The sequence below is a fragment of the Crocodylus siamensis genome, chromosome 1 (genome assembly GCF_052110815.1).
Source record: "Crocodylus siamensis isolate JL-2025a chromosome 1, ASM5211081v1, whole genome shotgun sequence".
In the NCBI taxonomy this organism is placed as follows: Eukaryota; Metazoa; Chordata; order Crocodylia; family Crocodylidae; genus Crocodylus; species Crocodylus siamensis.
This window is the reverse complement of record NC_143395.1, coordinates 189233810-189250493: the sequence shown is the minus strand read 5'-3', so window position 1 is coordinate 189250493 and position 16684 is coordinate 189233810. Positions and strand designations below refer to the sequence as shown.

The 16684-nt window shown below is 41.6% G+C and overlaps 1 protein-coding gene across 3 annotated transcripts in view; it reads right to left on the bottom strand.

The window, feature by feature from the left end:
- TASP1 (taspase 1) overlaps positions 1 to 16684 on the bottom strand; it is a 174703-nt gene that overhangs the window by 12284 nt on the left and 145735 nt on the right. For 2 of the 3 annotated variants that reach the window (XM_090051270.1, XM_090051284.1), the window contains one exon: positions 14699 to 14772. The exons of the other annotated variant lie outside the window; for it this stretch is intronic. In XM_090051270.1, coding sequence (XP_089907396.1) covers positions 14699 to 14772 — 74 coding nt within the window. The remainder of the gene's footprint in view (positions 1 to 14698; positions 14773 to 16684) is intronic. 3 annotated transcript variants of the gene reach the window in all.

Below are 16684 nucleotides of genomic sequence, written 5' to 3'. Positions count from 1 at the left end.
TAATAATGGAGCCTAAAATCAATCAAGTCTAGTCGGAGTTGGAAAGAAATAACCTGAAATAAGTTTTTTCCCCCAAAACACCAGTTTCCCTATCTAACAGTTCCTATCACAAGCCACTGCAATTAATGTTTAACACTCCTCAGACAACTTTAACTCAATCTCACCATTAACTAGCCTACAAACACTGCAGGATCCCACTCAGTTTATCTTTTCTGCATTAGGCTTTTCCGACATGCCTATTTTCATATTAATTCAAGTGAAATAAGATGAGAAGATAGCACCCACCTTGGATGGTAGCTATCTAAAGGCAGAAATGACAGGATCAATTGCAGCGTTTAAAGCAATTCAGTTGGAAACCAAAAACAACAACTTGGGCAAACAGGTTGTTTCCTCTCTACCAGCTATTTCCCTATCCTCCTTCTCCTCCAGGGCATATTTTTAAAACAAGGTAAATAAGCCTGCTGGGGAATAAATGGAAAAAGTAAGAGTAGTTACAAGGGCAATAAATTACTAATTTTAATTGAAGCTCTAGTCATAAACCAAATGAAGGAGAACACCTCCAACTGAGCCAAGAACCATGAGTTGTCCATCCAGAAATACTGGCTGCCAGTGGATAAATCAGCCCTAATCTTCAGTTTTCATACCAACTTGACTATTTCATATATGAGAGGATTTTTTTTAATAAGCCAAATATAGTTCTACCAGTACAGTCTTCCTAGCAATTGTATGGGTACAAATGTAACTAATACCAGTGTTTTCCAAATCAGGGTCTGAGAGGTCCTAATAAATGGTCAACACCTGGTCCATTTACCATACTGTCTCCCCATCCCCTTTAAATAATAAGTTTGATCATACAGATGCATGGTGGTCCCTGAACAACTGGTGGGCTGACATTCGTTTGTTAATCCAAAAAGTTTGGGAACCACTGACCTATACCAATACAGCTTATTCCCCTAACTGTACAGGAATAAACTACGTTGGTATAATTGTTTCCATATACACTGGTATAATTGTTTCCATACTAAGGAGCCATATCACTTTCACGATATCATTCCGCAATAAAAATGATGTAAAAAACCCTGTTTAGATAAGACTTCACAATGGTGATAATGAATTATGATTTTTCATTTGAAAGGAAGAAACTGGTCTTCAAGTACTATGGAAAATTAAAAAAAAAAAAAACGGGGGTGAGGAATTTTCTCAAATTACAGATTTTTAATAAAAGATCATCCAGCACATATACTGCTCCAGGTGCAGTATTCTGAAGGGCATTACCTTTTTGTCAATGCACATTTCAACACAGCAGTCCAAGGATAACCTATGTTGGGGCAGCCACACTAACCTGTCAAAATTTGTCACACGTCTATTTCTTCATTGCCCTTGGTATGATGGAAGTTCTTGGAAAGTTGTGCAACAGTCACATCAGTGGATGAGAAAGGCAGCAGTCAAGACTCCTCAGGAACAGAATGCCTGACAATTGAGTTCAGGTCTGTGGCAAACAGTTTCTATTCTATTACACTTGTAAAAAGATGTTCTGTAAAACTTCAGTATTGATGCAACTGACTACTCATGGCTGCTGGAGGATTTCAAGAAGTTCTGAACCTAGGAGAAGGTTCAGAGCCTTCAGAGAGATTTGCTGCAGAATCTGGCAATTACATTTGGATAGATTCCTGACAAAGCAGAGATAGTCTTGCATCCTTTTGTCAGAGATCAGGATGTGGAGTATGAAGTGTGAAGTATTAGTTAGAACAGGACATTATTTAGAGCATCAGTTTGTGCAGGTCTGCTGATATGAAGCCATGGAAGTGAGAGGAAGGAATAGGGAGGCTAGGGTAAGCTGGAATCAGGAGTGGGATGAGAATTGAAAGCAAGGCTTACCACTCCAAGGTCAGAAAAAAATGCACTGAACACAGCCACTTACTAGCAGTCTTCTACACTTACGGCTAACAGGCATGTTTGTGCTGGAGTGAGTTTCATGAGGGCCATGACCTACCCCAATTATTACATGCTGCAGCCTAGTTATGCAGATCAATTAGCTCCTTGGCATTTGTTCATCATACCTCTTGCTTGCTGCTAAAATCCACAGCTATGAGGTTTTGTGTTGAAATTGGTACCCCTAGAGAGGAGGAAGGAAGGCTTTACATACTCAGGAGAAAGCTGAGCTTTAAGCCACAGACAGAGACGAACTTCTTTAATGATGTGGATACTGGAGTCAGAAGCGGACTGGCCAAGTTTGCTGATGACACCAAACTTTGGGGCAAAGTATCCACACCAGAAGACAGGCGGGCGATCCAGGCTGACCTGGACAGGCTCAGCAAATGGGCGGACGAGAACCTGATGGTGTTTAACACCGAAAAATGCAAGGTTGTCTACCTTGAAGAAAAAACCTGCAGCATCCTTATAGGCTCGGCAGTGCTACGCTGGCTAGCACTAGAAAAGAAAGAGACTTGGGGGTCATCATTGACCACAAGAGGAACATGAGCCTGCAATGCGATGCTGCGGCTAGTAAAGCGACCAAAATGCTGGCTTGCATGCATAAATGCTTCTCAAGCAAATCCCGGGACATCATTCTCCCCTTTTACTCGCCTTGGTGAGGCCGCAGCTGGAGTACTGCATCCAGTTTTGGGCTCCACAATTCAAAAAGGACCTGGAGAAGCTTGAGAGAGTCCAGAGAAGAGCCACACACATGATCAAAGGTCAGGAAAACAGACCTTACGACGACAGGCTGAGACCCATGGGGCTTTTTAGCCTGGAAAAGCGCAGCCTCAGGGGTGATCTGACGGCCACCTATAAGTTTATCAGGGGTGACCACCATGATCTGGGGGAACATTTGTTCACCAGAGCGCCCCAAGGGATGAAAGGTCATAAACTACTGCGAGACCATTTCAGGCTGGACATAAGGAAGAATTTCTTTACTGTCTGAGCCCCCAAGGTCTGGAACAGCCTGCCAGCGGAGGTGGTTCAAGCACCTACATTGAACACCTTCAAGAGTAAATTGGATGCTTATCTTGCTGGGATCCTATGACCCCAGCTGACTTCCTGTCCTTTGGGCAGGGGGCTGGGCTCGATGATCTCCCGAGGTCCCTTCCAGCTCTAATGTCTATGAAAATCTTGAGGGAGCCAGAGTTTACGAATATTAAAGTCATCTCCAATGAGCTCACACCCCCTCACTAGTCTGGTATATCAAGCTTTAAAAATCAGAAATATCCTCAGACAAGCTTTAAACTAGTTAAGTATATGTATTGTTATTTGGAATTTCTTGTGTGGGGTAAGATCGCACTGATTTGCAGTCTAACATTTCTCCCACAAACTCTCTGCTTTAAGTCAGAAATAATTTAGAGGATTAGTGAGGCAAAGTACTTTTGGACTGATTAACTCAAGTGGCCCATCTGCAGAGGCGATACTCCTGAAATAAAGTCAGAGGCAATAAAAGACTTGAATTTCTTGCCTCCTTAAGTGAGCTGCCACTACTGCCAGGTACTTGGTAGTTGGTGAAAACCACAGAAAGGCTGAATAGAAAGACCCTTTACTGGTAGATGTAGATGTTTCCACCCAATGTTGTTTTGGGGAGAAGGGGGGAGAGCTGCATAACTGATGTATGAAAATACTTTTTAAAACCAGTTCTCAGGATTCAGTAAGGTGATTATGGAAAGCAGAATCACAATTCTGAACTTGTAATGACAAAATAAGATATTGTGACAAAGATCCAGTATGGGCCACCAATCCCACTTCTTCTTTAGGCTAAAAGATAACTTAAATAAAATAATCTGGGCATTTTGGGACTATTTCCAATTGCAGAAGCCCCCCACCCCCAAGATAAAAATCAGAAGTCATGTGGGAGCATATGTGTGGTTTCAGCATCAGGGTTGTACAGGGGTACAGCGCAGGTCAGTTAGTATGAAAATGAAAGGTACTGAAACCCTGAGCTTGGAAGCAATCCGAAGTTCCTGAAGTTGATGCTTGAGGGTCCAATAGCAAAAGCACCACAGTCCTCCAATTTAAAAGGTTCCATACATGTTGATTTGAAAGTCTGTACCTAATCACTGACAGAAGCCTTTTTAGGCTTAGAGTCCTTGGGACAAATAAGCTTGAAACAAGCATGCAACTGGTGGCCTTCTGTTTCAATGTGCCTGGTGGCTGTTACCTAGGCCAGTGGTTCTCAACCTTTTGCACCTTATATCCCACCTACATAAGGTCAAAAAATCCTAGTCCCATTGGTTGACGAGCTGGGGGGAGCAGAGGCCAGTCAAAGAGCAAGGGGTGGGGATCCCCCGGCAGCTGATCAAAGCGTGCAAAAGCGAAACGGGAAGTCCTGCTGTGGCACTTTCGGTTTTGCCGCAGCAAGCCAAGTCCCACCTACAGGACCTTCACGTCACATGAATTTGAGAAACCCTGACCTAGGCCATACCTCACGTTTGGAAAAACCCCTGTTTTTGCCTTTGTCATACACGAATGCTGATGTAGTAGCAGAAGCGTGAGGCCTCTGACTGCATGTGTCCCAGGGACCTGGAGCAAAATCAGAGGCACAGCAGGACACCATAAGTGGAGACTGACCCTGTTATTGACATCCAGCTATAGTTTGCCTCTCCATATTTGAGGAGACATGTATCACTTTTTCCTCTAAGAGAAAAAAAGGCTGAAGAGTAGTAAGTAAAAAAAAGGTCACTAGATTTAGGTCTTAAAACTTTGGCCAGAATGTTTGCTCTCCTGAAATGAAATTGCTGCATAATGCTGTATGCGAATGACAGTGAACAAAACTGAACCAATGGGGAAAGAAAGAGAACTCTACGCTTATTGATCAAAATTTTCAACACATGGATAAAGAACGCAGCACTCAAGCTGTATGCTGAGTAAGCATACCATGCACAGGCTCTATTTCGTGGGCACCAGGTGGGAAGAAGAAACAAAGGATTATGTCCTTGGATTGCAAGAAGGAGAAAGGGAGTATTCTTTAACCTGCTCCCCAGATTATTACTGGCCTACATAATTTCATCTTCTAAACACAAGTGAAGAATGAAACCACTCCAAAGACTGCAAGGTATACCTTAACCACCTCCCAAAGCACTGATGTGACTATCACTTATACCATATAAAACCATTTTAAAAAAATGGTAACTGCAACAGGTTAATCTTATTCAAACACCAGTTAGAGCTACACCCACACTTCTTTCTAATCAATAATATGCACTTTTGCTCTTGCAAGTTCTTATGAAGCTGCACTGCAATTACTATAGAATGTTTTCATAATCTTTAGGAAGCATGAACTGCAGCTACACTTGGTCACAAACAAATTTAAGCACTGAAAGTAAATACAACCTGTCCCTAAATTAGTTAAGATTCTTGCTTTTATTTTTTACTTGTGTAGTAACTGGATAAAAGTGGTATACAGAGATATCCAAACTAATTTAAACGTGCTAATTTGGATAACAGTGTTTTTATTCAGTTACCAGAGCACAATGAAACAATCAGGGTTAAGAATACACCGTTTAGACTCAGTATTATATAAGGTAAAAAGGACCCTGTAAAAGTTTTAACTAGAAGAGGATAAAAGGTTTTTTCTCAAGTGAAAATATAATAATTTAACGCTGACTCTATGACCCCAAAACTCCTGAAAAATCATATGGCATTTTCAGACTGTTCAGATCAGTCACAGTTCTCGCTGGTATCCATGCAAAGTTAACTTCCACCTCCAAACAAAACACAGATCAAGTGAAGTCCCATTTGGTTATTCTGCCTAAACTAAGATCAATTAATAAAACTATGGAAGATACGACGCATACAAAAAAGAAAGTAATGTAAAAGCATCAAAATAAAAAAAACAACACAGAATTGAGAAGGGTAAGGACAGAATTTAAATGCATCAAGGAAAAAGAATACTAGTAATGGGATAAGACACTACTAGATGGAAACAGTAAATGATGAAAGAGTGTTCAATAAGTAGCTGCTCTGTGCTTGGAAATGTACGTGTGCACTCATATCACATGAGGATAGCACCTACCAGGAGGAAGTTGATCACCAGATACTTAAGTTAAAGACTTTGAAAACCAAAAGATTTAGATAATCTGCCCCACTAAAGTTCGAAACAAGTGAGAGGATTTTTTTGGGTGGTATCTTTTATAGGACTAACTATATAGTTGGGATAAAGTTAGACAAAGACATCAATGATAATGATACTGAATTTTAGTCCTTGGTTCTTAGTCTTCAGCTAGCTTGTGAATTTTTGTTCCCAAGTTCATTTTTTAAAGTTGTTGGATAGATTGATATTGGTTTTATGCCACATTATATTTTACCCAACTCCTGAATTTTTTCCACACTGGAAAGGTGAGACTGACCCTCCTCTATTTGGCTAGGTCTTGATCTCCCAGTAATCAGCTACTCTTCTGCTAATTGTCTGTCTGCTACTCCTGAGAATGATCTTACCCTCTCTCCTCTGTTGTTTTTCATTATGCTGTGCCTGCTTTCTAGGATCAGAGACCCGAGGAAGAATGCCTTGCATTTGAAACCTTGTCTAACTTTACCACAACTACATAGTTGGTCCAATAAAAGGCATCACCCAAAGAAATCCTTGCCTCTTGCATAACTTCTGGAGCATCATGGCTACAACGTCACTCACATACTAAACAAGTTAGGAAAGAGATCTCTTGCCCACCGTTCATTTTCAATGAATCTTGGAAAGCCAGGAAAATTCCAGATGATTTTGAAAATGCTAGTACCTGGTATTCTGCCAGTGTTCAAAATAGATGTATAGGATTGCCTAGGAATCGTCTCTAAGCCTGACACCAAGCCCTGGCTAAATAATGGGAGACTTGATGCAGTATTTAATTGATAAAAAAATTAAACAACAAAATATAAGTAATGCTGGACAACATGACTTTACTGAAACACGGCTTGTCAAGCAAACCTTATTTCATTTTGATGAGAGATTAAAGATTTTCAATATGATGTACTCAACTTCAAGCATAGTTTTCCATCTCTTACTTAGCCAAACTTACAATGCAACAGAATTCCAGCCTTTATGACAGAAGATTATTTTTTGATCAATAGAAGACAGCAGCCAAAGCATTTGTGGTTTTTCTCTGGAAAGCATTTGTGGCCACAGGCTCAAAAGAGGAAGAAAGGGAGAGGGATTAACTCTTCAATGAAGGTCAAAAACATAATTTAAAAGAGTGTACCAAAAGGAGCAGCTGTGTCTGTCAGCCCCATCAAGATTACCAGCTGGAGAATTTACCAGCAATATGAAAACAATGCACACCAGATGTCAAATGATGCAACTGCAAGTAGGAAAACATTTCTGGGCATGGCTCTGTGCTGCTAGTCCTCATTACCACAAAGATTTTGCATTTACCATTAGAGACTTCAATAGGACACTCCCAACTAAGAACAAAACTTCTGCACAATCAAGATTCCGAGTCTTATTTTGTAAAACAAGACCAGTTATGTAATAGTTTTAAATTTTGCACGTTTAAAGACTTATTTCAGGATGACCACAGTATAAAAATGGACGACTGAATAGGATTATAAAGTCACAACCGATGCACACTTGGACATCCGTAGATGAGCTTGTTGTAGCTTCACTCACTATAATTTTAGATTTTATTTAAAAAGAATCTGTTGTCTTGAGTAAATATTAAGAAATCAATGAAAACACATTTCTTGATTTTATAGGGAAAAATGTGTCGTGTGTGCCACAGGATAGGGTACATCAGTGACGTCTCTGTCAGCACTACCTACATTAGCTGCTTTTCCTCCTCCTCCCTTGAGGGGATCCTGGCCTCTTCTCTATTTATATACATATTCCTTACCTGGGCTCATCTATACCCATAGTTACAGCTATGAAGTTTATACTAGTTTCTAGAACTGTACAAAGCTTGGTCGGTGATTCAGTTCGGCAGAGATTCGGCCCAATTCAGCAGCCGAATCTCTGAATCTGAATCGAATCGGGAGGCCCTTTAATCTCTCCAAATCAAAATTGGAACCCTCCAAATCAATGTGGAGAGATTTGATGATTTGGCCATAGACAGCTTTAAATTTTATTTCTACATACCTCAAGGTACCAGGCAGCTCATGAGTGCTGAGATGCTGGGGCAGATGGAGCATCCTACAGGACTGTGGGGGGGTCCCCAGCATGCACAGCGGTGGACCAGAAGTGGATCAGAAGCACTTTTTGTCTACTTTCAGATCTGCCATAGAGCGCACAGAGAACCACCCCCCAGCTTGGCAACTGGTGCCTCCTGGGTCTGAGGAGGCACCTAGGGTCCCCCCGTGGCCAAATCACTGAACCGGTAGGATGCAGGGGGGCCGCTGCCAAGCACACAAGGGGCACCCCCCACACTACTGGGGGATGCTCCATCCGTCCCACCACTGCAGCATACACAAGCTGACCCTGATACCTCGAGGTATGTAGAAAAAACCTTTAAAGCTGTGTCTATGGCCAAATCGCTGATTCTCTAAATCAACATCGAATCCAGATTCGGATTCAGCCAAATTGAATTGGGACAGTGATCCAAATCAGCTAATCAAATCACTGTCCCCCAATTCAAGCCAAATCTGAATCAAATATGGCCCTTTTTGCACACCCCTACTAGTTTCTGATCACATTGTCCCCTATGCACCCACTACCTCTGATCACATTGTCCCCTATGCAAATCTTTCATTTCTGGTCTCAAACATCTTCCTCAATATTGTACAAGTTTCTCCAGTTCAACACAAGAAATACAAAACCTCATTATCTTCTCTCCTTAACAGACTCTGCTTTCACTACTGAAGTGGAACTCCGGTCCTCACTACCATCAGCTGGCAGACAGTACGCTCACCCCCTTTAACTTTCTCCCATAAGTTACCATGTAAGTTTCTGCTGCTAAGTCTTCTGCTCCTGCCTGCCACTGGTGTCCCTGATCCTTCTTCTTTCACCAAGTTCTTTCACAAGTTTAGTGTTCCATTCTCTAACCAAGTTTCAATTACTTGCCTTCATTTTCAAACATCCATATTGATATATCATCTTTATGTAAATATAAGGCAAGCCTTTCCCCCCCCAATCAGCATTAGGAAAAAAAGCCCTTTGTCTTACATCCACATACAAGAAAATCTCATTAAATACATGGTCTATCATTAAACTGCTACCAAATACAGCATGTGCTCAGTAATAGAAACCAACTATGAAGCTTATTAAATGCAGCCAACACTGAGCATGACTATATGCCATGTTGCCCATACCAGGCAAAAAAACTAATGGGAACCTACCACAACGATAATTTAGTAATGTCCACCTGAATAACATATATGGTAGTGCGCTGACTCTTTTTCAAGACATAGCGAGCCAATACACTGAATATATTTTGATTTCCTCTTCACTCCCACAACCGAGCTGTGCCCTTTCTTTCCCATATTCAATGATCCTGTTTCTTCACCAGCCTTACATATCTGGCAAACAGCAACAAACAGAGCCCCAAACAGTTCACCCATAATCTGTCGCCCCCCACTCTCAGCATGCTGCATATGATTAGTGTGGTCTTACTCTCCATGAGGTAGAGCTTGGACCAGGCTGCCCCAGGCCTCATCTACATATAAATTTTTGGAGGATCCTAGGACTCATGATTAGAACACCCACTTCTGGTCACGAGTAGGGTGCTAATTAGCTTACTGATCCTATGTAGCGGGGGGGTGGTATCTGGAGTACACACGCTTACTGAGCAGTGCTGAGCTGTGGGGTCACCATGGCTTGAAAAGCTGCTGACTCTGCCGGGGCCCAGTCCAATGAACTACATAGTAAATCATGAGTCTTTTGGCTTTGAACTCCTATCATGTGTAGTTTTACTATATACAAGATTTGATCAACAAGTTCTAAGACTTGATGTTCGGGGTACTGTTCATCAGGAATTTCTACCGAGTGGGCAAATAATCAACCAGGCCTTTTATAAAGAGGTTTTGATTTGATTGAGGGATAAAGTTAGAAAAAACCACTGCGAGCTGTGTGAAAATGGTCGATGGTTTCTGCACCATGACAATGCTTCTTTATACACTGCTGTCTCCATTCAAGAATTTTTGGCCAAAAAAAACATTCCTGTGATACCACACCCTCCATATTCGCCTGAACATGCCCCAAGTGATTTTTTTCTGTTCCCAAAAATCAAAATGAAGCTGAAAGGAAGGAGATTTGATGACATTCCAACCATCATAAGAATGTGAAAGCAGAACTCAAAAAACTCAGTTGAAGACTTCTAGCATTGCTTCTGAAAGTGACAGGAACATTGGGACAAGTGTATATCATCTGGGGGAGATTACTTTGAAGGGGACAGCTCATCAAAAAAATGTTGTTTGTACACTATTCTTTAAAATAAAGGTTAAGTCTTAGAACTTTTTGATCACAACCTCATATAAATACTTATCAGGCAGGGTAAATACCATGACCACTAAGACAGTTTTCCTAGTCGCCGGGGATAACTGCTTTTCTGGCATGGGGTATTACCTGTAGAGGTAACTTGCTGCTCAAGCGGGATCTTGGCTTTGTGCCCACATTATGAAAATGGGAGACTCACCCCAGCTTGCCCTGTGGCCTTATGGCTGAAGGCAAGTGAAACTTGGGGGCATCTGAACCCTAAGCCTCCAGGTTTGGACCTGTACATAGGATGCCTGCCACATGATTTAGAAACATCTGAAGCCCCAGGTGGGGGTGGAGGATATTTGCCAGTAACAGGGCCATTTACGGTTCTTGACTGATTACCATGGATTTTGAATTAATTTGGTTGATTTGACTTGGAAGAGGCAACAAAAATTTTTTTTGAAAGTAAGTTTTACTATAGACAAATAAGTATAAAAAATGCTGCTTAAAAGTGTTTATGAAGTACCTGTCCTAAAACTTGCAACAATTTCAGAAAGAGTGAAATTCTGCATTAACTCAATTACTACAGGCATGTTTACATCTAAGTTAGTATTTTCAAATTTACCTCTCTCTTCCACATGCTCATAGAGAGTAGGGTCTGACACTAAGGGGGAGGTAAGGGGCTGCAGAAGGAAGAACTTGGGGGGGGGGGGCAGAGAACCAAGGGGCCACCTGATCCCCCAGATTTATTTTCCCTGCTGTAGCAATAGGAAGGGGACAAACTCAAGGCAAACCTCCAATAATTAGATTCTGTCCCTGGGGAATTATAAATTGTCCACATAGAGAATTTAATTATATGGAGACCATCTTATATTCGAGTAAATATGGTACCTACCGGCATCTATAGGAACGCAGCTGTCTGCCTCTACCTCATCTTCGCTTGCTTTCCCTTTTGTGAACTATAAGTTCTTCCCTCTGGAATACTCTACCTGTCTCTCCATCTCAATTCATGGCTTCTTCCCTCATGAATGCTCCTATTAGCAAAAACAGTTTGCCGCTCTCCCCCTTTCTGGGATAGCCTACCAGTAGGGCAGCTACAATGACTGAATAGAACTAGGAACAATGGACTCAAGCTGCACCAGAAGAAATTTAAGGTGGAAATGAGAAGGAACTTCCTGGCAACCAGGGTAATCAAACATTGGAGCAGGCTACCTAGAGAAATGGTGGAATCTCCATCCATGGAAGTTTTCAAGTACAGGCTGGATAGACACTTGGCTGGGGTGTTTTATTTAGGAATGATTCTGCCTTGAGCATGGGGGCTGGACTAGATAACCTTGTGAGGTCCTTTCCCACCCTGCTTTCCTATCATCCTATGATACTATAGTCTCCCTATTTCACACCCCATTATATTGATAAAAACAAATCACTAAGCTGAAGGTTAACTGATCTGAATTTAATAGATGTTCTCCAAGGACCGAACTTGGAGGTTTTGTTGTGGCCTCTCCAACCCTGCCAAGTCTCCTGCAAATAATAAGGGCTGTGAATGTACCAAAAAATATCTGTACTCCTTTAATATACTCATGAAGATAAAAGCAGTACAAGCCAGCTATAGAGAATAACTTTAATATAAAAATAATATATCAGCATAGCTATTCCTGTAAAGGAAATGAGCTACACAAGGAAAGAAGTCACCTTCATAATGGTAAAGGATGTCTGTGCTACCAGATAGTGTCACAAAGCCAGAAGCTGGAAGGAACCTCAGGAGGTCATCTAGTCCAATCCTGACTCAAGCCATGATCATTCCATGTCTAAGCTATCCCAAACAAATATTTATCTAAACTGCACTTAAAATCATCCAGTACTAGAGATTCCACAACTTCTCTAGCTAATCTGTTCCTGTGTTTATTTAATCCCTTAGTTAGAAAGTTCTTCCCAACTCTCCCTTGTTGCAACTTGATCCCACTATTTCTTGTCCAGTCCCCAAGATGTTTAATTTTTTAAATCTCTGTCCAGGATCAAGATCAGATTAACAGCACAATCAAACTCTCAACTAAAGGATTTAATAAAAATCAGAGTAAAGTTTAAAAATGCAGGAACATCAATAAACAGTAGCACAATGATGAGCAGAGCATCAGCCCTGGGTGCTGCCAAAGGAGGGTACACCTTGCCCTGTTATCCCCTATTCCCCCTCATCTTGCACCTTCTTCAGAATGGCTACAGCAGCAGGCAGAGCAGAGAAACAACCGCAGTAGGAATAGCAGCAAGAGGTTTGCTACTGTGGGTGAGGGGAGGGGAGGGTGAAGATGTCACCACTTTTTTTTCACTCTGAAACTTCAGTGCTTAAACTGATTCTTAACATGTAGAAGTGACAAAACTTCCTCACCTGCATCCCTTCCTGGCACAAACCTCTGGCTGTTGCTCCTGCCCAGGGTGTAGTATGCTGTGACAGGGGGCCACCCCAGGGCCGGGTCTCACTTTGGCCTGCCCATCTGTCTAGTGTAGTCTGCCCCTTCCCACCTGCAACAACTCGATGTACTTTGATATAATAAGCAGGAGGCTGCTCATTACATGCCCTGATGCCAGCGGGCACTATCCACAGCTCTGTATCTCCCCTACACTGTGGCCTATGCCTCGTAGATGGCATCCAGCTTCTTATTACAGCTTCAGCTTGAGGTTGGGTCCAACTCAGTCCACTGTTGGGCATCTTGCATACTACCCCATCCAGGGTCACACTCATACTGCCCCCCTCTTCCACTCTGCCCTCTCTCACCGGGCTCTTGCATGCTGCCCCTCCTTGGGCCACACCCAACCTGCCCTGCTCCCTGAGCAACCAGGTAAGCCATCAGGTTTGCCTACTCTCATTTCCTGACTGGCCGGTGCGCAGCCTCTTAGGTCCTCCACGACCCTCATCTGGATGGTGACCAGCCAATTTACCGACCACTGGGCTGACTCTGCCCCTAACCCTTCACCAGACGACTTCACACACACAGAGATTTGTTATGGGGGTTAGCCCCCTCTTCAAGCTGTCTCTTTGGCCATACTTAACACACCTCCTGTACAGCTCTTCAGGCCATCACTTCAGTCCTACTCAGCACCTGTACTGCACAGGCCTTCAGGCAGCCACTGCACACCCTACTCTGTGCGGACCAACTGATCCAATGCCTGTTCTGTGGGGCCAAACAACTGCTCCCTCTCTGGGGCCTCCTGGGTCATGCATTTCCCCTCATGAGGCTCAGGTGCCTCTATAGGTGTGCCTGGCCCCCCAACACTTAATTACTCACCAAGAAATAAGGGCTAGAGGTACAAGGCACCCCTACCTGCCTTTCACCAGGGAGGTAATTGGCCTGGCATTTCTGGGGAACTGTTCCGCCATGAACAGCCCCACCAGGCTACCCTTCCCCGGCAGGGTGCAGTTTCAAGTCATACTCAGGACCAGGAGCCTCCTGCCATTCCCATAAATCCTGCCCTTACCTCCAAAATGTTCCAAGCAGCAGCTCAGCTGGATGTTGCCTCCTCAGCTGCTAGCAGCAAACTGCTGCACCAGCCCTATGGCCTTGAACCTAAAATGGCCACTTCATCAGGACTGGCCTGCACCTGCAGACTGTCTGCTCCCAGCCCTTAAAGTGGCAGGCACCAAAGGTGTCCTGCCACATATTGCTCTGCAACTGAAGTCCCCTTGAGGTAAAATACTAACTAGGCTATCTTGAAACCAAGAAATCAGGACCTAAATATTATAGATACATTTTAAACAATATATTAACATAGAGGAGGTTAGCAAAGAAAAGCACAGGCAACCCCCACTTAACACTGTTTTGCTTAGCGCTATTTCACTATAATGCTCATTTTAAATCGATTCCTGATTTCACTCAGCGCATAGCGAATTTCATTATAACGCTCATGGTCGCCATCTTGGGTCATTAAAAACACTTGCTGTCGCCATCTTGGATCATTAACTACTTTCAGTTTCACTTAATGCTCATTTCACTTAACACTTGGTTTTTCAAGAACCAATTAAGAGTGCTAAGCAGGGGCTGCCTGCATTAGCAAAATTAGGGAAGAAGGCAAACCATCAGCCAGCTTACTTGAACACTAAATGCAAACAAAATGCTAAAATATGCATTGTTCCATAACAAGTGCGCAACTTCTCTTTGCGTCAATACACAAGTGCAATTTTTCCTAGCAGGTTTTGATAAAAGTCTCACCCTAAGAATTGTTACTGAAAAAGTCAATTATAAGCCTGGACAAGGAATTAAAAGTGCTCCTTAGCTTTATGAAAAACTATTTCAACTGTGAGTGAGTTTTCACCCGTTATACATTCAAATTAACTTTTTAAATGACTTGAAATTTATTAGGTTTTCCAACTTAGTCTTTATGGCTTACCTTGGCTTTGCCATCTTGCGCTGACATATACCCTACACACATGCTTTCTGTTGTATGACTCCATAGGAACTCCACTATAAGAAAAAAAATTAACGTCATGCATAAATGTATTCATGTTCAATGTAAAAAAAACCCTACCTTTTGTCTTTTACAAAATCAGAATATGAAGGAACAAAACAAGTTTCACTTTGTTTAAATTTTGAAAACAAATCAAATGTTTACGAAACCTACATCTTTACAGAAAACATTTAATTTCAATAGAAGCAATTGTTCAACTAAAACTTCCCTGCAATACATGCAATAAACACCAAAAAGGAAAATTTCTTTAATTATATGAAACATCCCAGGTTCAAGAAAAGAAAATAGCATATACAGGAAAAAGTAGCAATGAAAAACAATAATGAAAAAAAAAAGATTTTCATTCTGTAGTTAAGCAAAGGTTTATTAGTAAAATAGGTATACATACTGTTTACAAATATTATTAAATTTGGTAATGTCTCCTAAAAGTCAAAATTCAGACAAAAAAGAATTCAGACAGATATTATTCTATGCAATCTTTAATCCCTCACAAATTAAACTTTATAAATGATCAAAAGCCATTTTTCTTAATACTGGATTTTTTTTTCTTTTCTTTTTATGAATAATTTGAGGAAGAAAAATGTCAAAATATTTATGTTGTTCAGAACTCTGCATTTCAAAAACTGAAGCATCTAACCATAGCACTATACTGGAACCTTTTCCTTTACAAATGCTTACTGCTCTGAAAAAAGTCTCTGGAATGGCACAGTTAATCAAAATAAGAATGATCAACCTTCACTGATGGATTCCATCTATACTGCTTACATCAACCTAGCATATGCTATAGTTACTCAAATATTAAACTATCCTGATTATAACATAGCCCCAATAATTAGACTGTATATATGGAAAAGTTAAAAAATTGTTATAACCCTCCAGGTAGATAATCTAATTCATAGATTCATAGATTTGATATTCATCGATTTTAGGACTCAGCAGTCAGCTGGGGTCAGATCACCCCAGCAAGATTAGCATCCAAGAGTTTCTTAAAGGTATCCAAAGTAGGTGTTTGCACCACTTCTGGGGGGGCGGTGTCTATTCCAGACTCTGGAGACTTGAACGCTAAAGAAGTTTTTCCTTATGTTCAGTCCAAAATGGTCTTCCAGCAGTTTATGACCGTTAGGCCTTGTCTTCCCTTCATGTGCCCTGGTGAACAGGTGTTCTCGCAGTTCCTGATGTACACCCTTAATATACTTATATAATTATTAGAGGTTTGCCTTGAATTCATTTCCCTCCCACTGCTACAGCAGGGAAAATAAGTCTGGGGGGTCAGATGGCCCCCTTGTCCTCTGCCCCTCCAAGTTCATCTCCAGCAGTCCCTTTCCCCCCTCTCCTTACTGTCTGCTCTCCCTCAGCACATGGAAGTGAGTGGAAAACTTGAAAACACTGACTTCTAAATAAACATGCCTACAGTAATTTGCAAATAGGCCAATTATTCTAGGAACCTATACGCGTATCGACAAGATGGATGTATTTTGCCATTTTTTAAACTGCTGCAAGTTTTAGCACAGGTACTTCATAAGCACACTATTAAAGCAGCACTTTTGCACCTACTTATATACAGCACAAACTATGTATAATATTAGTCTATAGTGAGCACACGCTGCATTTGGTAGCAATTTAATGATAGACAATATATTTAATGCTGTTTCATTGTATGGGAGTTAAGGCAAGGAGCATTCCCCCCCCATGCTGATGAAAGGGGACCTCATCTTATATTTCAGTAAATACGGTAAACATGGGAGTAACATGTCAGAAGACAGCCATTTTTCTGTCTCAAAAACAGTTTCCTTTCCTGGGAAGAAAACAGCTGAGGAATTTGCCTTTCTAAGACTACGCAATAATGATTTACAGGATCCCATCTATTAGCAACAACTGCAGCAAAACTAGTGCTAGATTAAAGTTAAA